The sequence below is a fragment of the Musa acuminata genome, chromosome BXJ3-5 (genome assembly GCF_036884655.1).
Source record: "Musa acuminata AAA Group cultivar baxijiao chromosome BXJ3-5, Cavendish_Baxijiao_AAA, whole genome shotgun sequence".
NCBI lineage: Eukaryota > Viridiplantae > Streptophyta > Magnoliopsida > Zingiberales > Musaceae > Musa > Musa acuminata.
In genome coordinates, this window is record NC_088353.1 from 42774711 (window position 1) to 42799805 (window position 25095).

The 25095-nt window shown below is 38.2% G+C and overlaps 3 protein-coding genes across 5 annotated transcripts; 1 reads left to right on the forward strand and 2 right to left on the reverse strand.

The window, feature by feature from the left end:
• Positions 1-2253: 2253 nt before the first annotated feature.
• LOC135638944 (patellin-3-like) lies at positions 2254-9529 on the reverse strand. Its single transcript, XM_065152552.1, has 7 exons — positions 9375-9529; positions 8413-8517; positions 8262-8310; positions 3274-4517; positions 3054-3178; positions 2833-2974; positions 2254-2734 (listed from the first exon to the last, which is right to left on the reverse strand). The coding sequence occupies exons 3-7, from the start codon at positions 8269-8271 to the stop codon at positions 2474-2476; spliced, it is 1782 nt and encodes a 593-aa protein (XP_065008624.1). The 5' UTR covers positions 8272-8310; positions 8413-8517; positions 9375-9529; the 3' UTR covers positions 2254-2473.
• Positions 9530-9849: 320 nt separating this feature from the next.
• Positions 9850-17368, forward strand: LOC135639085 (uncharacterized). 3 transcript variants are annotated; one of them, XM_065152842.1, is made up of 10 exons: positions 9850-9999; positions 10099-10222; positions 10983-11076; positions 11818-11961; positions 13360-13418; positions 14340-14407; positions 14494-14545; positions 15500-15715; positions 15893-16495; positions 16923-17368. In XM_065152842.1, exons 1-10 carry the CDS (start codon positions 9965-9967, stop codon positions 17136-17138), a joined length of 1611 nt encoding a protein of 536 aa, XP_065008914.1. In that variant the 5' UTR covers positions 9850-9964; the 3' UTR covers positions 17139-17368. The 3 variants fall into 3 exon arrangements, with proteins under 3 accessions (XP_065008914.1, XP_065008915.1, XP_065008916.1); XM_065152843.1 differs by having other exon boundaries at positions 15503-15715; XM_065152844.1 differs by lacking the exon at positions 9850-9999 and having other exon boundaries at positions 10983-11080.
• A 4988-nt stretch (positions 17369-22356) lies between these two features.
• Positions 22357-23780, reverse strand: LOC103986376 (myb-related protein 308). The gene is made up of 3 exons (XM_065151454.1): positions 23341-23780; positions 23132-23261; positions 22357-23041 (listed from the first exon to the last, which is right to left on the reverse strand). The coding sequence occupies exons 1-3, from the start codon at positions 23471-23473 to the stop codon at positions 22522-22524; spliced, it is 783 nt and encodes a 260-aa protein (XP_065007526.1). The 5' UTR covers positions 23474-23780; the 3' UTR covers positions 22357-22521.
• Between the last annotated feature and the right edge of the window lie 1315 nt (positions 23781-25095).

The following is a 25095-nucleotide window of genomic DNA, read 5'->3' on the forward strand; positions in this document are numbered from 1 at the left end:
AATTAAGAATACTGCTTTTACTGACCTTCATGTAATTGGTCCAAATAGTTTGCATATAAATGTTGTTGATTCATGTGACATGATTTATCCTATAGTGTAACTTCATCTTATATTGTTTTGGGTGTTGAAACTTGCAACCTTTGTTGTGATTCAGTGGATGGGGGAGCATGCTCAGAGTATGCAAAACGTTGATACCTTTCCAATCAAATATGCAGTGATGGGAAATGGACAGAAGTTTGAGTTAAAGAGTGCCAAACTGAGGGGACATTTCTGGTCTTTTATTGAACCTCATTCTTTAAAGCTTCTGCTGTAACCACATGCCTTTGTCCAAACATTCCCCATGGTCTATATTTCATGCAATGATAATAATAATAACTCAATAGTATTGTAATAGTGGATTTTACATTTGTTTCATAGATAAATCAGTGAATTTACTTGTGAAGAAAATAACTTGAAGACAAACAACTTTTGAAGATTTTGCATGCATCACTTACCCAGCTGAAATGTGTATTTCTTTGCAATAAATTGTGAGAGAGAGAGAGAGACCATTTGCTCTGGAGCTTCCAATCATGGAACAATAGCAAAAACCTGACAAGACAACAGAAGTAGAATCACAGAGATGTACAGAAAAGGAAGAAAAGAGGTAGCTGGTAAATGGTAATCTAATACAATCAGCTAGAAGGTCAGCAGAAGCCTGGCTGGCTACCAAAGGTTTAATACCAAGTCAGTCAACATATCTATTTGCTTGTGATGCTTAAAACAAGAAGCCATCACTTTGATTTGTTCTCTTAGAGCTGTTCATTTTTTATTCTCTTTGATGTGTATATTCTTTCCAGCTTCATCTGATAAAGAAAATGGGTGAAGGATGAACCAGTGGATATGGACAAGACACTGCCTTGTCACCAAAGAAATGCTTGTCTACTAGAGACATGACTTGGCTTCTCCTTTGTGGATGGCACAAAAGCAGGTAGAGGACAAAAATGTTTTCTGTAGTTCAAACCATTGCCTATGAAATGGTAGACATGACCACAGGAATTAGCTGTACCTGCATCTTTGACACCAATATATTTCTCACTGCTAGAGAAAGATGAACCTTATCAATGACCCACTTGCTTCATTGACAAACACAATTCTTCATGCCAATGCCTCTCCTGAGAAGTCTATCAAGTGAGTTTAAACAAATACCTAAGACCTAGTTCTGTTTCAGTCTATACCATCAGGCTCACAGCTCTTAGTGTTAACCAGAAGATGTCCATCAGACAATAATATAATGGCTGTGAAAAATCATCCCTGCAGAAGACAAAAAAGAAATGCAAAGATGTTAGCATGTAGAATAGTTAGGTTTGTGCTGAATTATGATGCTTTGTGCAAAATTTCCATATAACATGGTAATTAAATGCCAAATAGAGGACTTAGTGGTTGTACCAAATATGTAGACTCTGCTCTAAATTTATCAGACATAGAGTTAGTTAATCATGAGAAGAATTGTTGTATCAATCATAAAGTTGACTCTTCTGCCAACTAGATGAAGATGAAGGGAAATGAATGGGACAACTGGAATGAAGAGGATGAAGAATTTGCAGTCAAAGGATCACTCAAGTAATGAGCAATGCTACACCCAGAAGAAATCCCACAAATCTTCCTGTGCTTTCTTTCTGCAAAGTAAATTTACATTCTAATAGGGTAGTAGAATACCAGAGAATCAAAGGCTGTGAATGGTATGCACATGGTAGGCCTGTAGAAAGCCTCCTGTTGGAGTCAATGCAGCACACAAACAAGCTTAGCAAAGAACATGAAGACAGGAAAAGCTATGTTTATTTATGCATACAATCAACACAGGAGGAGGAGCTGACTGATGTCATCATCAGAACAATGCTTTGTTAATGTCCATCATTACTCGCATGTAACCAAGTCTTTTGTAGACATAGAATTTATTGTGAGAACCAGACAGGTGTGCCTTATCTTTCTCCTTGTCTGGTTTCTCTTTGACAGGCACTAAATCTTTGTATAGAACATAAAGGAGCACCATTTGTGTTCCTTCTGTTCTATGAACTGGAAAGGGGAACATGAACCATATGATTGCAAGCAAACAAGAAAGAAGATGTAGAATACTAAATGCACAAAGCAGAAGACAAACTATCATTAGAAAACAAGTTGGAAAAGGAAGGAAGGAAGGAAGAAGAAGAAGATTCCTACAAGAAAGACGTTTGTCAAAATGCAATCCATGTGACTTGAGGAACTGAGAGAAGACAGTGTGCAAAGCATTTTACATGTTGAACTCAAGAACCAGTTTGTCTCGTACTCATAAACTTTCTCCAAAACCAATAATGCCAACTTACATGGATAAACAAAACCAGAACATACAAATCAATCAACCAAAACAGCAGCATTTTACAGAAAGCCAGCCCTCCATGACATGTTCATTTTATTTCTTCTACCTACATCAGTAGAGAAGCAGGCAGAAGGCAGATCTTTATGTGGATCCAGTGGAGCTCTTCACCTTGTATCTGTAAAGGAGAAGCTTCTTCTTGGATGTCAGGTTTTCGACGTTTAGGACCACCTTACCGGGCTCTCCATTCTTGAAAGATCCTTTGATCACAGGCTCATCATCTGTGGCCAACTTCCTGTTCTTCTGCACGATCACCGTGTATCCGTCCTCTGCACTTGGAGTGAACTCAGCACCATAGCTCACCTCACATCCCAGAACTCGGAGTTCCCACACAATAAGGCATGTCTGTAGGGAGAGTATCCCATTGCAAGCAAAGGTGTTACTCGCAATCTATTAGAACATGACATTACACATAAGATTGTTAAGACAACAACGAATCTAACCTCAGTAGCAGGTATTTCTATGGTTTGCTTGGATGAGGGTTTAATGCTGACATCTGTAACAACATCGGCAGTGCTGAAATCTGGGTCTTTTTCCTTGCTGAGACCTCCAAATGCAACTGGGACCTGCTCAGGTGCTATGTATCTGTACCAAGAACATGAACAAATATGAGCTGCGATAATAATGGAGAGGAAGAGAGAGAAGCATTCTGATCTACACGGACTTGAACAGGGTCTCTGCCGATTTGGAAGGTCCGGCGAAGACAAACTTGCTCTTGGTTCTTTGTGTAAAGAATGGGCTCATCATCCTGTTGACAGCCAAGTACCACCATGGAACATTGATGAACACCTGTGAATTGGCACTCATAGTATCACTTCTTTGTAGCTGATTCAAGAGCAATAGAGAAACCAATACAAATTAATGATCCAAGATGGTGTCCTCACCTTCTTGGAGATGAACTCGGGATAGTTGTCCTGGAGCAGAGTGACAGCTTGCTTCGTGACCTGCCGATGCTTCCCGAGCCGTGGTGAGTTCCTGAGATCAGTCACCTGAACCATGGAGGAGATGCCACCAGGAGTGAAGTCCAGGCGCTCCCTGATCCCTTTCTCCAGGTACTGGATCCTCCACTTGAGGAACTTGCGCCGCTTGTCCGCGTCGCCGAAGGCCTTCTCGTAGAGCTCCTTGTTCTGGAACTCGCCGTAGACATTGTAGCACACGGGGTGGCCTTCCTTGTCGTTGCCGTGCATGTACACGACCTTGTCCAGCTCCGGCAGTCCGAGGTCCTCCTCGAGGAGCGCCTCGATGCCGAATTGCTTCCTCCAGATGACGGCGTCCTTGAGCATGGCCAGGGCGTCCTTCACCTTGAAGTCGCGGGCGCGGAGGAACTTGAGGAGGACGGCGTCGCTCTTCTCGTCGCCCACGAGCGGGACCCTCCAGATGAACACCTCCTCTGGCGGCGCCGTCGAAGCAGGAGCAGGGACCTCGGCAGGCGCCTCCTTCGCCGCAGGAGAGACGTCCTCCGCGGCAGCGGACCCAACGGCTTCCTTGATGGCTTTCACCGTCTTGGCGGATGCGTCATCAGCCGTGGCTGCCTTCTCCTCCGCTGGCTGCGAAGGGGGAGGCAAAGGTTCTTTCTTTACCGGTGAAGCGTGCTCCTCCACCACCTCCGGCTCCAGAGACCTCTCAGCAGGAGCCGGAACGGGCTCGGACGGCGGCTTCGACACCTCCACGGAAGCCGGGGCAGGAGCGTCAGCAGGCTTGGCTTCCTGAGCCGAAACGGGCTCGGACAGCGGCTTCGACTCCTCCACGGAAGCAGGGGCCGGAGCTTCTGCGGGCTTGGCTTCCTCCTCCTCCTCCTTGACCGGCGGCTCCTCCTTCGCCGGGGCGGGAGGAGGTGGAGGAGGGTTGAACTCGTTGTTGGAGAGGGCGGCCTGCACGAGCTGCTTCAGCTCGTCGAGGGCCTTCTTCTGGGGGTCGACGGGTTCAGCCACGACGTTGCTCTCCTCCTCGAGAGAGGTCGACTCGGGGACAGTGGCGGCGGCCTCGTCAGCAGGCGGGACCGCCTCCTCGGCCTCAGGTTTCTTCTCCTCAGCCTCGGCGACGACGACCTCGGCCGCCGGGGGGGCTTCGGGGGCCTTGGTCTCGGTTTCTTCGGCCATCGAGCACAGGAAGAACGAGATGGAGAAGGCTGACAGTAGTAGTAGTAGTAGTAGTAGTAGTAATATTATTAGAGTAGATGGAGTACAAAGAGAATGACTTGGGGTATATATAACAGTGGATGTTTGAGTCAGTGCTCAAGAGCCAGCTCAAATCTACACTTCTGCATGGGGTCCACTTTCACTAAATTTTCTAATGGATAATATTAAATAGCTACATCTAAATTAAAATTTACTCTATCAAAAAAATATTATTTAAGTGTTTTAGTTCTGTTATGATAATTATAATAAATAGGATTTATTTTGATTAATGCAACTATAAGTGGTCACTCATCCATTTACTACAGTATATTCTATCATATAATTATCTATTTGATCAGAAAATTTTCATGCTGGGGAATAGAGTAGAACCTTAGTGGCTGTGAGAACAACAATGCCATCAAGGGATGTTTTGGTGCAGATAATTAATTAATATATATTTTTTTTTCTAAGATCCAACAACATTTCTATTCTTGTCTTTTGTGTTTTGTTTGAAATGGGGGATGTCCATATTGATTAGACCTCATTACCAACATTTTATGGACTAACATTCAAAGGTTAAAGGGAAATGATAAAAATCAAGAGTTTTGTGGACTTGTTTTGTTTATCTTACAAAACAAGTCCAAAAATTACTCCATCTTTTATTTCATCTGTTAGCTTGCACTTTCAGAAGGACTAATAGGAGATTAAAAATTTAATGAGGATGGGTTTAAATTAGAGTCTACACAAAAGAATGTTAATTACAAGTTCAACTAGTCTGGTATCAAAGTAGGAAGTAATCAAATTTAAGTTGAGAGTGTAGTGCAAATTTGCAAGTAATCAAAGAACTGTTAATCACAAGTTTTTGCCAATGGTCACCAAGACAACATCCACAAACTTAGAGAAAGCTAAAAGCTTGTGGGCAAATCAAGGTTTATAGTCTCAGCTTAATTTCAGCAGCAGAGAGAAAACTAAATTATCATGTGGAACTGCTTCAGCTATCCATTTGTCAGATTTCTTTGTGGAGCAGCACATCTTTAAGGTTTTTGATTTCCATGTCCAGCAGCAGATTTTAAAAGGATCATGCTATCAATTAGGTACCAGCAAATCAGCATATAAAACATGCATATCTGAGCTACTGACAGCAGAGAATCCAGGTTGTGACATCAGTTGTCTTCAGACACAATTTGATTTAGAACTTGATGCTAACTTCTTGGCTCATTCCAGTTGGTAAGCTGAACTTTCCTGAGATTGCTTCAGATCCTTGGATTAGGTGTACATTATATTGCTTATGGTGTTCACAATTCTGACATCATTGGTAGCTGACAGGGTCTCATTTAGCTGTATCAATGAATGCAGATTTGAAGAGCAGTAGCAATGACCAAGTGTTGCACATGATAGACATAGAGTGTAATGATGTTGTAGTGATTAAAATTAATATTATTAAGCCACCTGTTGGAATTAAACACACTAAGCTCACAACCTTTCCTACCTACTTCTCTTCAGATATCCCTAACAATGCAACCTACAACAATATTAGAGATCTTGACAACAGGAGACATCTCTAATTGAGTTGTCTCATTATATTGTTCTTCCTACCTTGTAGTTGTGTAAAAGGTTGAAGAACATGTCCTGTTCTAAAGAAATAATTTAAGCTGGCCTTCTATTTGCCATGAGCTGGATGTAGTTGTTAAGCTGACAGGCTATCCAGTGATATGGTGCTTTGTGATCATCTTCACTCTTTTGACAACTACAGCAAAAACATCAATCATTTGTCTGGTGATGCAAGCAAGGCATTGGATCTCCTGGCATCTCCTCATGTATGAGATGGTATCAGGCTGGACCAACTAAACTAAGATTTTTGTTTTTGTTTTTCTTTGGGGGTCAAGAGATGGTTGTATGTGATTGATTCTGAAAAAGCCGAAATTGATCAAGGAGCTTAAGATGTTTGAGACTAATGTGGTGTGGTTCTCTGCATTAACATACACCCTGTAGATTGGTGAAGAAAGATAGGATGCTAATCAAGCATCAAATTCATGGCACCAAAATTTACACGCCAAGCCAATCATATAGAGAGATGTAAAAGATCAATCTCAGCTAGAGGAAATATTCAAACTCATTAAGGGAAATATTACTACTCTTGATTACCTGCAATGGTAATCTGAACGATCTGTTTAATCTTTTCAAGATGACCGGTTAAAGAGAATGGAATACATACATTTAGAAATCCAACTGTATTATGCATGATATCAAAATTTACTTTTATTGGACTGACCAATCCCAAGTGCACTTTCCTTTGAGCTAAAGGAGATCATGCTGATCCCACTTTAGCTAAATCTAAACTAGCTTTGAACATTTCATGGTATTCCTTCTATTGATTATTGTGTCTTGAAAAAAAGGGAAAGAAGAAAGAGCTTGTTATTTTCCATCAGAGAGAGAGATTAGTACTAAAACCAGCAAAAGGGGTGATTATCCCCACGGACAAAAAAGGTTAGCATTTTGATGTTGCTTTCTCTGATGGGTCCATATTTGATCCGTAGAAGCAGATACCAGTGTTAAAATGTGCCCCTTCACGAGTCAGAGCCTCAACCAAATGCCCACCAAGAAATTAGAACCTAATCATTCCAAGCTCTTCTGATACTCCCACTGAAATGACTTCATTGATCATCCACTATGCACATGTATAAATGTCTTTGGCCACTTTTTCTGGTAAATTTCTGGATAACCAGTGTTCAAACACATCTATTATCTTTCATTTCTTCTAATGATCCACAAATCAAGGCGAGGAATCATTGACCTTAATTAAAGTAGAGAAAGAAAATGGCAAATCATTTACTTTGATCGTTAATTCTCTCTGTTTACAAGTGTTCTTTTGTTTAATTGTTTCTTTTCCATTATTACCATTTGGTACAAGGCAGAATACTGGTCCATGTTGTGGTTGCACACCAGTTGATCAGAAATTTCTTGTTACCAATGTTTGTTTTCATGGCAGCAACTCCCAAGAAGGTTTTGACACAAGCAAATTCTTCTCTTGGATTGCAACCCTGTTAGATGATGCAAGAGCCTTCCTGGAGTGTCAATGGATCATGGATATGCTGGATGTGGTGATACCAATAACTGCGAGGGATAAGCATTGCAGCAACTCCTTATTTACAGTCTTGGGGAATTCACATGGGAAATTATGGAACTCCAACAATAATTATTAATATGATCCTCTTAGTGTTATGGAATCCTTGATATTAGGGAAACCACAAAAGGCCAGAATGATGGATGAACTCTTAATCTTCCCTGTGTTCTTATGATGAATGCTAGAAATGGTTATGCTTGAGTTTTTGTCTAGTCAAATTAGTCAACACCACTAATATGGAGCAAACATAGGTCATGAGAATAATACATGAATATATTCCCCTATGACAGCGAACAACTGGAAGATGTCTTTATGGCTTATCGGAGAAGATAGGCATTCAAATATACGTGCAAAATTTCAGAAGCATCTAAAAGTATAATAACAACCAAGCAGCTAAAAAAGTACTTTCACATCTAGAAGCACCAAAATGCCATGAGAACTGGGAAACTATGTCATAACAGGTTAAGAGAAGATACTTCTAATGCAGCACAAAAACAACCAGCCAACCGTCTCTAGATCCATACCACTGAGTAAAATGCTATGACGAAAACATGAACGAAAGTAGATTAAATGAACATATACATGATAAACATGAAGCACTAAGCAGTCAGAAATAATTGTAAATACATACCTGCAACCATGGTAAGCGACTTGATACGCAAAGTCCCATGTGACTGAATCTTCAAAACCGGAGATATCAGATGAAAGAAGCACACTTGTCCTATTGTTATTCTTAATTACCCTCAAGAGGGATGTATGAACCCATTCACAAGTTCACATACCTCATCATCAAGATCATCCTCAAATTAACCTGACTGCACAACAGCTGGACAATTACATTTTGACTTGGATGCATACACCGGCGATATAATCACCTCGGATCCAAACTGCAATATTAGTCATAAGATGGATAGTATTAGTTCCAGTAAATTAACTACCACAAAAACATAACAAAACATCTTCCTTTTTAAGGATACTCAATGATGTCATGGAAATGGTTAGAAATATTAGCACTATAAATAATTAACCATTGTCAGGTTTACTGTCATATAAGATGTATTTTTTTAATTTAACTTAACGAAAATAAAAAAAAAGATAAAAAGCTGGTAGGTCTATCACAATTTTAGCATCTCTATTAGAAATCTGGTGTTTTTTTAATACGATCTTATTTTGTATGATTGACCGACTACTCTCTGCAAGGCAATTTCACTTCTAGAACCAATATTTCTAGTAAGCAAAACATGCTACTGAAACCATAAACGCTATTGAGTATTGGATTCAGTGAATGTATTCTTCCCATTTAATACAAAGATTCCCTGGCAAACATAAGAATCACTCTCTCTTCAGTTTCAGCAACAACAACAACAACAACAAGCCTTAGTGGCCCAACTTTCTGTTCGATTTACACCCTCTAAATTTCAGTATCCTGTTTTCTTAAGGAAAAGTATAATTTTTGAGTTACAGAACAGTAAATTGGTGCAGATAAAACACATGCGCAACAAAAATATCTGTCTCGCAGAAAAGAACCAAAGCAAGACATACGAGTATAGTTACAAAATGTTAATGGAGATGACCACTGCATTTCGCAATGGAATCAGACAGAAAAATTAAGACAAGATCGAAGAAAGATCCAAGCTTTAAGACAAAAATTCGAACTTTAACATCACCAAGCAGCAGCAACCACAAGAAAGGCGGCAACTTTAACGAGTCCACAACAAGAACTAAAAAAAGGGCTTTTTCTTACAGAGGAGGACTGGTCACCACAACGAAGCGGTCTCGGCTATCAGGAGGCGGCGGATTGGCGGCGGGAGGAGCTCAAGTGCGTTGCAAGAGGGAACATTACGGCGTCGTTCTTCGGATCGAAAGAAAAGAAATATAGGATCAGTTTAAATGCCATTTACATTCTAAAGATTGTTGCAAATTAAGATCTTGATATTTAGTCAATGCAATATTTTCCTTCCAAATCAAACAATGGGCGGAACGGAGCCAATCTAACTTGGTATCGGTCGAAACTGATCCGCAACCCGCAATCCACAATCGATCACTGCACCTCAAATGGGCTTGAGGATCCGAAACCCGATCCGCAATCCGATACCTTATTTCAGATTCGTCGATATATTGGTTTATCAAATCTAACCCGCTAATATGTCGCGATCTGCCCGTCTGCCCCTTACCCGAACCCGACCCGCAATAATAGGTATCCTTCTTCCCCTCGAAATCCCTCGTCGCTTCTTCAACCCTTCCCTTTCTTTCGTGTTCCTTCTCTCGGTTCTTGTTCTTGTTCGCGGCGAGATCGGAGGAAGTACTGACATAATTGTTCGATTTGTAACGCAGATGCGGGCCTCTCTGTCCACCTTCCTCATGAGAAGGTTATAATTGCTTGGATCACATCCAGTTGGTTCTTTAGCTCTCGGTCGAGGTCTCATTTTCTATAGCTGATCACGGCTTTCTGGTCTTACACCCGGCAGGGCCGTGGGGAGGAATGTGTTGCGCGGCGTCATTTTTTTGCCCACAAGGTGTTTGTGCAGTGATGTGTCTGCTGGAGGTGGAGGAGGAGGTGCTAATTCTAGCCATGCCGTGGAAAGAGATGCGGTAATAGGCCTCTACTTTACCTTTCGGATATGTAACGTTTCGCTTTTGATATATTTCTCTATGAATGTTTCTTAAAGCTTTTGTCCAAAATATGTGTCCGAGTGATGTTTGTGGTGATGCAGTTCTATTTGCATCCTTTCTGATATGATTTTAGCTAAAGTTGAAGTGCATGAAGAAAGTAAATTATCTGAGAACTCATATTTTTAAAAGTTTGTTGTACTCATACCGTACTTGTTAGAAGCTTCTTAGATGTGTCTGATAAACATTGACGGTATCCTATTTATAAATAACTCCAAAAGACTTGGTCACTTTTGCGATAATTGAGATGTATTCTGTGTGTACGTCTCATAGATACCCTGTTCTTTTGTGCATGTCATCTTTTGGCAATTGACAAGATGAATGTATGTTTTATATGTATTGTTTTTCTTGACCATCTTATTGTGATTAGGAAAGTTAAAATGACAGTTTCATCTTTTTTGTCACTATAATACTAAAACAACTTATTTCTTAATGAGTAGGTTAGCCATACTTGGTAATCATTTTTCATCATTGTAACTGCAAATTCTAGCACTCAAGGTGAATATAAAGGAAAAATTACTTACCCATTCCATGTCATTTACTTTTATGTGAACATTTGATCTGTCAGTCCAGTGTTGTGTATTATTGGCATCCCAAGCTTCATACCTAATCTTTAAATGCTTGTATTATTTGGATTTTTCTTTTGGAAAATGAAATAGCAAATTATGGTGTGATTGTCCAGGGCCATGAAGAGAGGGATGGTGTGACAACTAAGCAATATGATGTGGCTATCATTGGTGGTGGCATGGTTGGACTGGCTCTTGCAAGTGCATTGTGTAGGTATTACTATTGTCATGTAGATTTTCAAAATCAACTGTTTAATTTGTTTCCATCAATTTATCACATTGAATGAGGATTTGAACACCGATAGGGCCAGCACATAGCCACCGGTATTTGCTAGTCCAACCAAGTATCAGCGTCAAAACGTTAGCTTGATACTAACATAGTATATTAATTTTGAGTTTTTTTAATTATTTCATTCAGTGAAATCTAGCATTACAAATTGCTATACCTTTCGGTATACAGGTATCATTTCTGGTCGGATAGGTTACTGAAATCAATATTAGACCAGTCTTTAAATCATTGCTTAAATAATTTTTATATGTTGCATTTTGTGAAAATATGAGTGTTGCAAATTTGTTATTTCTAACCTAATTGGACTATTAAGTTGGCCTGCTCATCCTTTTGACCTGTGACAATTTGGCCACTCAATTTTCCTGATTGAGGGTTTGGTGTACAAAGATTGTCTCATTATTTTCCTTGTATATGTTTCTAGGCATTGGAACCCTCATTTTGAGTAATATCATGCCTTTGATATACAAACTTTTATGATAACATGGTATTATAAATTCACATAGGATTGCCTTATGTCCTCTCCTAATTCACTGGTCCATTTCAAATACTAAGGAGATGAAGGCTAGATGTATCTATGTTAGATTCCTTATTCCCAATGTTTTTAAGAGTTTAATAGTCACACAGTTACTCTTTTGTTATGATCTAATCGTGTCCTTTTGCAGCAAGTATGCCTTTAACAAAGCATTTAAAAGTTGCCATTGTTGATCCAAATCCTGCACTGTCTCTGAGAAACTATTATGACAAGAGTGAGATGCCTGACTCAAGGGTCAGCACAATTACTCCTGCAACTATTTCGTTGTTCAAAGGTAATGAATTTGTTCCTATTCAATCTTGTCTCTATTGTTTCTAGTTGTGTTGGATATGTTAGTTTTGTGCATCTTCTAGTCAATAAAATATCAGTATTAGACTACCTCTTGCTAAGAAAGTTTGTAAAAGTTCCTCAGTTCGATTTTCTTGTATGTAACTGCATCATGATAATACCATGTTCTTAACTTTATGTTTTATCCTTTTTTGTTGCATTTAGTTCCTTTTAATGCTCAACAATGGGAAAATATCTGTAGCGAACCCAAAATATTTTGTATGGTAACTTCTTGTTGTTGTGCAAAGTTGATTGGCTCACTTTGATTTCTTTATATCTTTTCCTTCATGATCGTTAGCACTGTAAACTAAGCTTCCTCTCGTGATGCCAACATTCTGCTAGAGAGGCGACTAATTTTCTTCTTAATCTAGCCTAGAACATGTTTTTTTAAGATTGTCATGTGTCTTGATAAGATGGTCTGTACTATTTTACATGTTCCATGGGCTTTAAGTCTCTTGAATGATATCTTTGGGAATGGAATTTGTTGAAGGGGTAGAAAACGGAAAGTCTATGATACATGTCCTAGTAAGTAGTAAAGCATAAGGTAAACAGTGCTTTGTAATGGCACTACCAGAAGATGAAGTTGGTTGGAACCATAGAGTTTGGCATGGTGGTATGCAGTATAGGGTAGAGGGTCTGGGGTTTACTTCTTGGAGTCTTGACAACATTGAGGACTCAGTCATAATAGGACTTGGACTCTACAACTTTAAGGATTAATTTGAGTAATTTTCTTATATAGAAATATCTCCATGGATTTATTCTAAATTCTCAGCATAATTAATTGTCTGCTGATAATGGTGCCTGTCTAATGAGTTTTATAATTGCATTAGATGGTTCTATAGACCGCTTTATTGTCAGTTGAAATAAACCTTGATGGAATTTAAAGCAGATTGTTTTTATTGTTATCCTTGTTGAAAATTTTCTTCCAAATATTTTTCTTGCTTGAATGAATTATGATGTTTAAGAGTTTGATATAAATGAGCTTAATGATGAGATTCTAATTTATATTTTGAGATTTTTATCTTATTTTTTGTGGCTTTTCTGTTAAATCTTATGCTGATATACTAAAAAACATTATGTTTACATCTTTTTTTCAGTGGTTAGCACTTAACCTTCATGAATGCAAAACTTTATTTCTGTTGATTATCAAGTTAAATATTACACAATTTGAAATTTTGAACTCTTTTGTGCTATGTTTTCCATTTTAGTGGATTGATCAGAGGATCTATTATCTGCATAATTGTAACTAGGACTCAGTTCTATGAGTCTTTTCTTTTTGTAGACAACTGCTTTGAATGATGAATGTAGTTTTTAACTGGATTTTTTTTTAAATCCAATACTGCAGATGTTGGTGCTTGGGAGCATGTTCAGCAGCAAAGACATGCATTTTTTGATCAGATGCAGGTAATATGTGTAACTTTTCTTTGTCAACTTGAGCAGTTCTGTTTGAAAACTTTCTTATAAGTTATGTTTGAATGGACTTAGACTATATCATGATGTTGTCAGACGCCATTACAAGTTGTGTATGCATTGGATATATTGGAATGTAACATCATGACATATTTAGGAATGTTCATTGTACTTACCAAAAAAATGATCCCCTTTTCACAACACAGCCTTCATGAACATGTATCATTGAAGATATAAAATAGTCTTGAAATACTTTTCTTGCTCCAATGAGTTTACAAAATAGCACCAAACAAAGTTTATAATGGTAGGTCTGCTGTTTGTTCTTGCGTAGGTTTACTAACCCATTTTTAATCTCCCAATCAATATTATCAACATTGACAATTAGAGCAATTTCATTTATAGTGTTCATAAATATATGATAACAACATGATTTGTAAAGGTCAACATACTGTACACTCAACTTGTTTTTGCCTAGTCTTGAGCTGCTTCCTTTTGTTGTATGAAAACTTTGTCTTCATTAACATTGATGTCCTTATTATCTGATGTAACTGTAGCATTTAAGGACTTAATTATCTCTGAACCTTCTGTTCCAGCTTATTATTAGGATCTTCTTCTGCTGCATCTTTTCTTCTTAGCATTTCACTTTTTTGTGTTTTCTTCTTCGAACAGTCTGAACCGGTTGGTGGGAGTCTAGAAAGGTAAAGGTGATGCCATGGTATAAAAAGAAAATCATATTCAGTTCCATTTCTTCCGCTTGAATTTGACTTCTTGCATATTCACTTTATTATCATTTCATTGCCATTAGGTCTTTTTAGAAATGGATAATAATTTTCTCATAGTAGGAAATGTAAAGGTCAGGCAAAATATGCAAATTTTTAATGAAGAAAGCATCTAGACTTGCTACATTCCTTGTAGGTATGGGACTACACTGGTTTGGGTTATACGAGATACAATGCTAGAGATGTGGGAAAAGAATATCTTGGGTATGGATGCATTATCATCATTTAAATTTTAAGAATTTTTTGCTGTAGTTATCCTCTGATAATGCTATTTCTGGCATTTAATCTAGATGTGTGGTGGAGAATAAGGTTCTTTGCAATTCACTTTTATTATCCTTACAGGTAAGTACCTTATATAGTTCTGTTTCGGCCAAATCTTTGCCTTTTTCTTTTGTTCATTTGCTGGAACAGTAAATTGTATGTATAATCTATTTCTCTTTTGCATAGATTTTCTTGGCTACAGAATTTAATATATTAATTTAGTGAGCAAAGTATGTAGGTAAATTGTATGAAACCTTGAAATGGAGAGCTATCTGCAGAATATGCTCAACTCCTTTGGGTAAAAGACCTGCTATATTTGCAAGTTCAGTAAATTGGAGTTTCTTTCTTCATACTTATCACCCTAGAACTAGATGCATGCTGTAGACAATATACACTTCAGTAGCATAAGAATCTCATGAAACTCCTCCAACATCTCTAGCCCACCAGTATTTGCACTTTAATCTACCCTAAAGTCTGCCTTCACAAATTTGCTTACCCAACTTCAGAGATCGTGGTAACCCCTATAAGGCCATTGCTTTTCCCCCCTTCTTTTTGAGGTTTCCTTTTAATTCTATTCAGTCTATATCGTTCAATATTGATGAATATTACCTTCTTTGATAAGAAGTTTGTCACAGATTTGATGCATCAGAAAAGATTCGAAGATTAATATACTGACATGTGAGCATAGGAAAATATAATACTTTCATGCTTGATAAAGTGGTTTCTCAAACCTCGGTAGATGATTGTTCCAAAAGATATACAGAAGTTGTGTTTATTTCAAGAATTTTAATAGTATCTAGTTGTGTATAACCTGCCTTCTATCCTCTCTTTCTCATAATGTATCCCCCCATCTCCATCTTGTTTCTCTGTTTTCAGTTGTTGCATGATATAATTTGATACTGCTTTCCTATGAAGCCTGCTACTTTTATTAGCCTGTTAACTGTTTATTTTTTTCATCTCTAACTTGTTCTTTTTTATTCTATTTGCAAAACTGTGTTCTTAGTTTACTGACTTTCCCTGTACGAGGTTCTTTAGCAGGATGCAGATTCTAGAAAGACAATCATCCCTGCAAAACTAACCTCAATGACTTTACCACCAAAAAGCCCATCTTCTGGATCATCCACAGGCCATACTACTATGGATAAGTTGTCTGGAATGGCCAAGTCTGATGAAACTTTTGAGCAGATACAACTTAGACGATTAGCCAAACTGGAACTGAGTGATGGACAGCACATCTATTCAAAGTTGGTGGTAATTGTCAATGCCTGATACCATAATTACCTGCACATATTTTCTGCTGTTGTCTCGGTACATTATCTTGCACATACTTCAACCCAAATTTCGAGGTTCATATTTTGATGTCTAGTATGGCTTTCAACATAGTGCATGACGAAATCACACTAAGCATATATGGCATGTCCAATGCAGGTTGGAGCTGATGGTGCTAAATCACATGTTAGGGAGATGGCAGGAATCAAGACAAGTGGGTGGAATTATTCACAAAGTGGAGTTATATGTACAGTTGAACACACCATGGAAAATCATTGTGCTTGGCAGAGATTTCTACCATCTGGTCCAATTGCACTTTTACCTATTGGAGACAAATTTAGCAATATTGTATGGACAATGGGCTCTGATGACTCTACCAGGCACAAGTTGATGAGTGTTGATGATTTTGTAGAAGCTGTGAACTATGCACTAGATCATGGTTATGGTCCACATCCACAGTCGAGCTCTCTGGATCATTACATTGAGAGTTTACCATGGATCACTGGACCTGGAACACTATCCACTAGAGAACGCTTTGAAGTACCACCAAAAGTAATTAATGTGGTCTCAGAAAGAATGGCTTTTCCTTTATCATTAATGCATGCTCATAACTACGCATCAAGCCAAGTTGTGCTTATAGGTGATGCAGCACATGCAGTACATCCTTTAGCAGGTCAAGGTGTAAATTTAGGATTTGGAGATGCATCAGCTTTGGCTAAGGTTATTGCTGAAGGCCTTTCACTGGGTGCTGACATTGCAGATGTAATCCCTAAACTTTCTAATTATTGCAATTATATAGTGAATATTATCAAAACAATTGGATGCATCTTTATCAAAGTATTTGCTATACATTAATGGCTAGTAGCATGGTTGGTTTAAAGATCTTGAAGACAAAGTTAAACATTAAAAAATGTGATCTGTGTGATGCATCCATCCACTTATAATTTCACATTTTACATGGGCTCCTTTGTAGATAATAGTTTCTTCCTTTGTTGTCTTCTTTTTTTTGTATCTGTAATGCTCTTAGTGCATTTCCTCTCAGAATTTTATTTCTAGTTGAAATAAAAGTTTATTAATCTTTTTTTCTTTTGCCTGATTGTGGACTAATGTATTTATGAACTAAAGAAAACCACTTGTTGGAGGTTGGCCAGCTGGTAGTAGTTTGTTTAACATCTGTCTTTCTGTGCAGCTTGCCTTGCTGAAAAAGTATGAGAAGGAACGGAAGGCGGCAAACATCACCATGATGGCAATACTTGATGGTTTTCAGAAGGCTTACTCTGTTGATTTTGGGCCGATCAATCTTGTAAGAGCTGCTGCATTCCATGGAGCTCAATATATAGCACCACTCAAGAAGACTATAATTTCGTATGCTATGGGCGATAAAAAATGGCCTCTCTTTTCATGAGGAAAAGAAGAAAGCAGCGGATGCTGATTTTAGTTTAATGTTGCGCCACTGGCATAGACATTTTGTCATAATTTAGTTGATGAAGGTATTTTCTCGTCAGTCATATCTTTGTTCCCTTTATCACGGTGCTGTTAGTAGTGGCATTGATGGGTGATATTGATCAATTCTAACCTGAAGCTTTTGCAAAGTTCTAAAAAAGTGAAGCATTGGCTTCTAGCTTCGACTCACAACATCAGAAGACTCTTGTCAGTCCTCTTTTCATCTTGTTATCTTTGCCGATAAAACTTAATGTGATTAGGATGCATGATCAATTTTGATCTCAAAATCACTTCTGTTTTGCACTATGCTGCTAATTGTGATTATCTCCAAGATAATGATGTGAATGTGTGCTGATGTGCTACCAGAGTAAGTTTGACCTTTGGCAACTTTGTTGTGGTTGAGGGCCAACATGAGGTTTGGAATAGATGTACAAACCGAGAGTAATTGTTCCTTGCTGGATTTTTGATACTGCTTGAGATATCCACTTTGATTGAGAATAGGAATGCTCGAGATAGGCACAGGTGATCATGATTGAGAAAAAGGAAAATATTACACTCTTTATTGGGTTTTTTTATAGTGTAGTTCTTCTTGACCATACATATATTGAGGAAATTTTCAATTAATTCTTTTCTTTATTTTTCGTGCATCACATTGTCTAATGTTGTCTCCACTAAATCGCCTGTAGACTTTGATCAAGAAGCTCTCCAGGGCATGGCATGGCATGGTGAGAGGAACCCTAAAAGGAGGACCACAGACACATGCAGTTGTACTGTTTCTTTCACTGGCAACCGCTCTTGACCTTCCTCCCACAGCAGTCGTACTCACTGGTTCACGCACAGCATGCAGTTTGCTGCTCATGAGAGAAGAGAAAGAGATGCGGTGGCCGGCCACTCTCACGAGGCCTGTCTTTGATGTGGAACTTCAAGAGAAAGTATCATAGTCTTTTGCTGGTCCAAGACGACAGGTATTTGGCATATGAAATTGTGTCGAGCATTATGTCGAACATCTGGTGGCCATGGTTGGCGATTTTAGATATTTTCTAGGCTTTGGTCCTTCAAATAAAGAGAAAATGAAAAGGACAACCAAATGCATACCACGTTTTTTTTTTCCCAATAAATAAATAAATATTTTATTTATCATAAATCAAGCTTTATGACAACGAAGAAAAATCTTATGTGCAAAAAAAATGTTATCAATTAAGACTCATATATGGAATCCAAAATTAATGCTTGTTGGGTACGTATCGTGGTATCATAGAGAGTCGGACTAAATATACCACATTAATAAGATATTTAAAGTATGTATTTTTTTCACTAAACTGAATGGTTAGAAAAAATGATGCCATATAAAGTGATTTTTTAATGTTTGAATTTATTAGAAATTTACTCAATGAATACTTATGGATTCTTGTGATTGTTGGATGGTTTAATCATATGAATCTCTTTTGCAAGAAGTAGAATATGAAATACTTTATACCCTCGAATTAAGATAAGATAAGACATGTAAATTTATTATTATTTTTATTTTCTAATATTTAGTGATCTTTTCTCTTCTAAAAGTGAATATTACTTCAAAAAAAAAAAAACAAGTTGAGCCAATTTTGTCAAGTAGAATTAATGATCAGATTTGATCATATCAATAGCAATTCTTTGCATTTGTTGTTCACAGAACCATCATAATACAAGATCTAGTGATGGCTAATATAGATAATCTGAAAACCCCAATTACCTTAAGTTTTGGTCTTCTAAGATATAAAAGAATCTAATCATTCTATAGGAAATTAATCCTAGACTTTTCATATTTGACATCTCAATAGGCACCTACTACATATTATGAGGAGCATAAAAATCATCCTACATCATGAGTACAAGGCTCATTAAATCTATTTTAAGTTCACATTCCTCATAAACTATGATTCCATTGTGTAGAACAGGGACCAAATCTTCAAAGGGAAAGAGATTGTCATCAAGAAGCCAAGTCTAGCCAAACTAATGGACCACCTCACTCTCCCTGCTCTCATGAAAGATCTCTGTTAGTTGTGTCTCCTTAATAGGACCACTGTGGTGGATTCATAAAGTTGGCAATCACAGTGAGAAACACCTGCATGGATTACATTGACCATCTGCAAGTTTCCCAACTCATGCACTCACCCTCCACAGTGAGTTCCAGTTTCCATGAGATACACACCACCATATGTAGTTTCAAACTTGTGTGAGAACTGTGGGTTCCAACTGTCTCCTCTGAACAGGACATCCAACTTCTGTGAACCAAAAAGTAGTGCCCTTTAGATGCATTCATGACAAAGAAACAGGCAGCTGGCATGTCATGTCAATTAGCATGGAGCCAATAGAGTAATCTCATGTGGTTTATGTTGATTGCCAACTTAACTCACAAGCAGTAAGAGTTTGGTCTGACAGTATAAATCAAATAAAGATTGTAATGGCAATAAAATGATGAAATATTGCCAAGTGGATTTTGTTTAAATGCTGTGTTAATGTACTGAAAACAATTAGAAGTTGATTAGTAGAAAATATTCTAACTTTAAAGAGACTCCTAGTCAAAGAGTTCATCTGATTTTAGGTTGGTGTATGAAATCACTATGTTATATTAAACTCCTCCACATGTTGTTTCCAGGTCTTTGGAAAAGAATAATTCTGTAGATTAGACTATCATCATTTACCATCTTGGCTAGTAATGCCTGCATCATGCAGATTAAGAGCCATAGCAATCAACCTAATTTTCCACTTGCCTTCATTTGTGCCACCTAATATTTTTTTCCACTTGGAAATAAAAGCAACCAATGATGACCCTTGAAAAGGGTTCACATGATTGAATGTACATGACCCAACTTTAATCTTCTTTTCTGTTCTTAGATGACTGACATATTATGTACTACATAGTGCAGGTGTGGAACAAGCAGGAAGTTATCAGAAAATAGCTCAGCAACCAAGGATCTTGTCTCACTAACATCCATTTATCAATTACTAGGCCCAACCATTCCCTCTATATTGTGCAATGGATTGCTAGTGTTTAAAAATGGTTTTTCTACAATAGCTTTGAATACTTCTCAATGTTTTTTTATTGTGGATAAAGTTTATGAGAGGAAAAGGAGATTATGAGATCCAAAAGCTTGATTCAAGGGACTTCTCTGAATCTGATGTTTGTGTGGTATTCCTATTTCAGTTTTCATAGAGTTGTTCATAAGAGGGAAAGGAGTTGCTGAAAAGTGCTTTAGTATCCACATAAAGGAAGTCCTAAAGAGGGAGACAGAGAGCTCACCTTTTAACAATTTATGTTGACTCAAATTGCTTATCTGAATCTGATGCTTTATATGGATTTTCTCATTTAGTTTCCATGGAGTTTGTAAGAGCGAGAGGAGATTATTTGAAAAGTGCTCTAATTTCCACATAAAAGAAGTTTCCAAAAAGTGGCACAAACACCTTGTCTTCCACAATTTATGCTCACTCAAAGAGTTTGTCTGAAACTGAAGTTTAATATGGTTTTTGCATTGAGTTTTCATGGTGTATTAGGGGAAAGGAGATAATATGAAGAGTGCTTTAGTATCCACACAAAAGAAGTTCCAGAAAGACACACAAACATCTCATCTTCCAAATTGTATGCTGACCTCAGTAACTTCTCTGAATCTGATGTTTAAAATGGTTTTTCCATTTAGTTCTCATAGAGTTTATAGAAGGGAAAGGAGATCATCTGAAAAGTGCTTTGGTTTCCACACAAAAGGATTTCTAAAAATGACACACAAACACCTAATCTTCCATATTTTATGCTGACTTGAATGTCCTATCAGAATTTGATGTTCAATATGGTTTTTCCATTGAGTTTTCATATTATTTATAAGAGGAAAAGGAGATCATCTTAAAAGTGCTTTAATGTCCACACAAAGGAAGTTCCAAAAAGGACACACAAACACCTCATCTTCCACATCTTGTGATGACTTCAATGGAAAGCAGACCATGCTAAAAGTGCTTTAACATCCATACAAGAGAGGTTCCAAAATGACACACAAACACCTCATCTTTCACATGTTATGTTGACTTCAATAACATGTCTGAATCTGATGTTTAATATCATCTTTCCATCTAATTTTCATAAAGTTTTGTAGTAAAGAAGACTAGCTGAAAAAGAAGTTTCAAAAAGACATACAAACACCTCATCTTCCACATTTTATGCTAACTTAAAATGACTTATCTGAATTGGATGTTTAATATGACTTTTCATTTAGTTTTTCACATAGTTTATAAGAGGAAAAGGAGATTATCTGAAAAGTGCTTCAATATCCACACAAACACCTCTTCTTTTACATTTTCTGCTTCTTTGAATCTGAGTTTTAATATGCCCCTTTTTCCATTCATAAGAGAGAAAGGAGGTTATCTGAAAAGTGATTTAATGTCCTCACAAAAGAAGCTTCAAAAAGACACACAAACACCTCATCTTCCATATTTCATGCTGACTCAAATGAATCCTCTGAATCTGATTTCAGAACATGAGAAACAGATAACAGGCAATGGGTAGCTGTTGTGTGATATGATATTGGATGGCTACCTACCAACCTCCAACTACCACCTTTTCCTTTCCAAATGCATCAAATGCAAACAAGATGTGCTCAAGTAGGTGGTGAGGATCCCATCATGGACCCCATCCCACCAATGATTGGTGTGGAGGTAGCAGGGAAAGGAGGAACAACAGAGAGATTGGACTGTAATCACAAGTTGGAGGAGAAACTTAAAGTTTGTATTCTTTTAATTTAATTAAGTATATATATCTTTTTATAGATAAAAAAAAAATTACATGTACTCAATTTCAAATAATTTAATATTAGGATCCTATTTTTATATATTATCAAAAAAACAAAAAAAACATTTTTATAGTGAGAAAAACATTAAGCAAAAACAGTAACAGTGCAAGAGAGAATATGTTTTGCAACACTGCTTTATTTTCTCCCTACAAGGGAAAAAAAACACTACTTAATTTCTAAGTATTATTTGCATGCATCAATACACTTTTAAAAACTTATTATGATTATAATAATATTATGAGTTTTTAGTTAAATTTAAAGGGACAAATATATTATTATTTCCAAGCTTAGGAAGGATGACAGTGTTAATTGAAAGATAACAGGAAATGCGTGTGGGATTGAGCAACGTAGCGTAGACACATCACATGCTCTCCAACATGGAATGACAAGACTCTGTCATACCAATCTTTGTTTGCATCATTGCATCAACAACAAATGCAACCAAAACGTTGCCAAATTCTCCACATCGTGAAACAAAGAATCATCACCCTGCAACATGGTTAATCACTCTGCTGCAGTGGTCAAACTCCATCAGTAGCCATGGACAAACCAATCAATGTGTTGCTCTTCTTCTTCTTCTTCTTCTTCTTCTTCTTCCAAGGATCTATGGTATCTGAGAACATGGCGGATTGGAGTCGCTTGGCAGCTGCATGCTTCACTGGCTTGCAGACCCAGATGGCAGCACAGACAGATGACCGGAGCGCATGGTGGACCTGACATCGGCGTCGCCTCCGTGGCCTCCGAGCAAGGAGGGCTTATGGAGAGGTCGAGGTTGAGATCGGGGCAGCGCTCGTCGTCCATGCTTGTGACGCTGCTGTGCCCGTCCTCGGCCAACCCGGTCGACGGTGGGTTCACAGTGGCTTCGTCGACTGCCACGGGGACGCCTCGTGGGCGAGAAGGATTAATGGCGAGGCCAGCGCAGCCGTTGGCCGGGCCGTGAGCCTGAGGATCGACGCCGCGGCCAATGAGCTTGCGCTTGATCTGCGTGTTCCAGTAGTTCTTGATCTCGTTGTCCGTTCTCCCCGGTAGCCGGCTGGCGATCAGAGACCACCTGAGACCAGGAACGATCAATGTCGTCGTCAATCATCATGAAGCTCTAATGAACACAGCAAAAGAAGAGTGGTGGGTGGTGTTGCCATACTTGTTTCCAAGCAACCCATGAAGCTTGATGATGAGCTCGTCTTCGTCCTCCGTGAAGTTGCCGCGCTTGAGGCCCGGCCGCAGGTAGTTTATCCACCGAAGTCGGCAGCTCTTGCCGCATCGAAGAAGGCCTAAAAGAAAGATCCATTCATGAAGACAGAAGCATACGACAGTGCTAAGGGAGACCTGCAAAGTGAGAAGTCGACCGACCTGCCGCTTTTGGGAGAGATCTCCAGCAGCCCTCGCCATAAACTTTGATGTAGGCGATGAGGCGTTCATCTTCCTCCTTAGTCCATGCTCCTCTGTTCGTGTGAGCCTTCTCGCAACAAGGAGACCTGCCCATAGTGGTCTCTCAGAGAGAGAGAGAGAGAGAGAGAGAGAGAGATGTTGGTCCCTGTTCTCAGGCTCCTTTAGCTCTTAAAGAGGTGGGAGTGGAGAGTGGTATAAACGGAGCCATTTGACGGACTTGGTGCAAGTAGGTAGTGGCTGCAAAGGTGAATGTGGAAGGTTGATAGCTTCATGTTTGCATGAGTGTTTTAACCCTCAGATCCACCTCCACTTGTTCCACTGTCTTCCACCTTGTAAAGATGTGATGATCTCTTGCTTATTTGTTCATGTTCTGTAAGACACAAAAACCATCAGAGATGTTATTATGATTCACCTACAAGGAAGCAATGTGATCTCCAAACTTTCAAGTCATAGATTATGAAGCTAATCAGTGATGTACATGATAGAGCTGCAAGTACAGAGTCACATCAGCTATGATGGATGATCAATTATGTCAGAGCTCAGAATTGAAACATGATGAATCATGGCAAGAGAACAGTAATATTGTTAAGACAAGTGTCAGTCCTTTGTTTTCCTTTTCTATATTTCTGATAAGAATAATGAGATATCAATCACCTTGCAATTGATCTGAATTTCTTAGTGAATAAGTTGATCTTGGAATTTGCTGTCTCCTTAAATCACATCTATCATTCATGGTGAAGATTTTGATTTTGGTTCAAGTGATAAATGCTTGAACTGGAAACAAGAACAAACTATTCATATTGGTAGCCAGAGTATGATAATTGTATATCTAGGCTTAAACAGCAGACAAATAAATGATGGTCAACTTGTGTGCCAAATTGTCCCTGAATTGAGGATTAGCAGCAAAAACTTTCTGATGTTTCAGTCAATATAGCTAGTGCTTTGCCTTTTCCATCTGTTCTTACCTACTTAAGGCAACAAACATAGCAAAAGTCAACAAGCAACCAACCATCTTCCTTTCTTCCCCCTACTCAAATTTATCATGTCTTTATGGACTTCATGTATTAGCTTTGACATCTGACTTAAAGCAGGTGAGCAGATGCACCATTATTACTGGTCATGGTTGCTTCTTCAACCACAAGTAAAAAGGTGCAGAAGAAACTACATATTTCATGTTCAGCATATAGAAGGACAAAGCTAATCATTGCTGGTTTAGATCTCTCTCTGTTTCTGCTGGTTAGTCAACTACTAGCCTGGTTAAACTAATCTAACAATTCAAATTTTTTGTCCATGTGCATGTCAAAGAACTTAGAAACCTGATATTAGAAATGTATGCAAGAAAAGCTGAGACTTCAGAAATCTGAAAGTTTCATCTTTTGTTCCTAGAAACCTGACATTGATATTTTATACAGCTCTCAAGCTTTTTAAACATTTGTTGAAGTATGCCACAGTTCCTCTTTTCATCAAAATACTTGTTCTTCTTTGATCAGTGTAGCAATTTCACAGAACTTTCCAAACTACTGAAGCATCAAGAGGAAAGCTAAGATAATCAACAAGCATATGTATTGCATTGATACAGCTTTTTCTCTCTACTATTATCAGGTCTAATGGCCTGAGAAAGGGTCTAAATGGACTCACATTAACCATAAAGCTCTGTTCTCCATGCATCATACTGACATGCACATGAGAGCTCAACTCTAAAATTGACATAATTGT

Excerpts from the sequence above, each read along its gene's own strand:
- LOC135639085 (XM_065152842.1), top strand. The coding sequence starts at position 9,965 with ATGCGGGCCTCTCTGTCCACCTTCCTCATGAGAAG. Across the intron at positions 14,546-15,499 it reads CACTTTTATTATCCTTACAG|CAGGATGCAGATTCTAGAAA; the intron begins GTAAGTACCTTA and ends GAGGTTCTTTAG. Across the intron at positions 16,496-16,922 it reads TGGGTGCTGACATTGCAGAT|CTTGCCTTGCTGAAAAAGTA; the intron begins GTAATCCCTAAA and ends CTTTCTGTGCAG.
- LOC135638944 (XM_065152552.1), bottom strand. Across the intron at positions 3,179-3,273 it reads CCGAGTTCATCTCCAAGAAG|GTGTTCATCAATGTTCCATG; the intron begins GTGAGGACACCA and ends GCCAATTCACAG. Across the intron at positions 2,975-3,053 it reads TCGGCAGAGACCCTGTTCAA|ATACATAGCACCTGAGCAGG; the intron begins GTCCGTGTAGAT and ends TTCTTGGTACAG.
- LOC103986376 (XM_065151454.1), bottom strand. The coding sequence starts at position 23,473 with ATGGGCAGGTCTCCTTGTTGCGAGAAGGCTCACACGAACAGAGGAGCA. Across the intron at positions 23,262-23,340 it reads ATCTCTCCCAAAAGCGGCAG|GCCTTCTTCGATGCGGCAAG; the intron begins GTCGGTCGACTT and ends TCTTTCTTTTAG. Across the intron at positions 23,042-23,131 it reads CATGGGTTGCTTGGAAACAA|GTGGTCTCTGATCGCCAGCC; the intron begins GTATGGCAACAC and ends TCCTGGTCTCAG.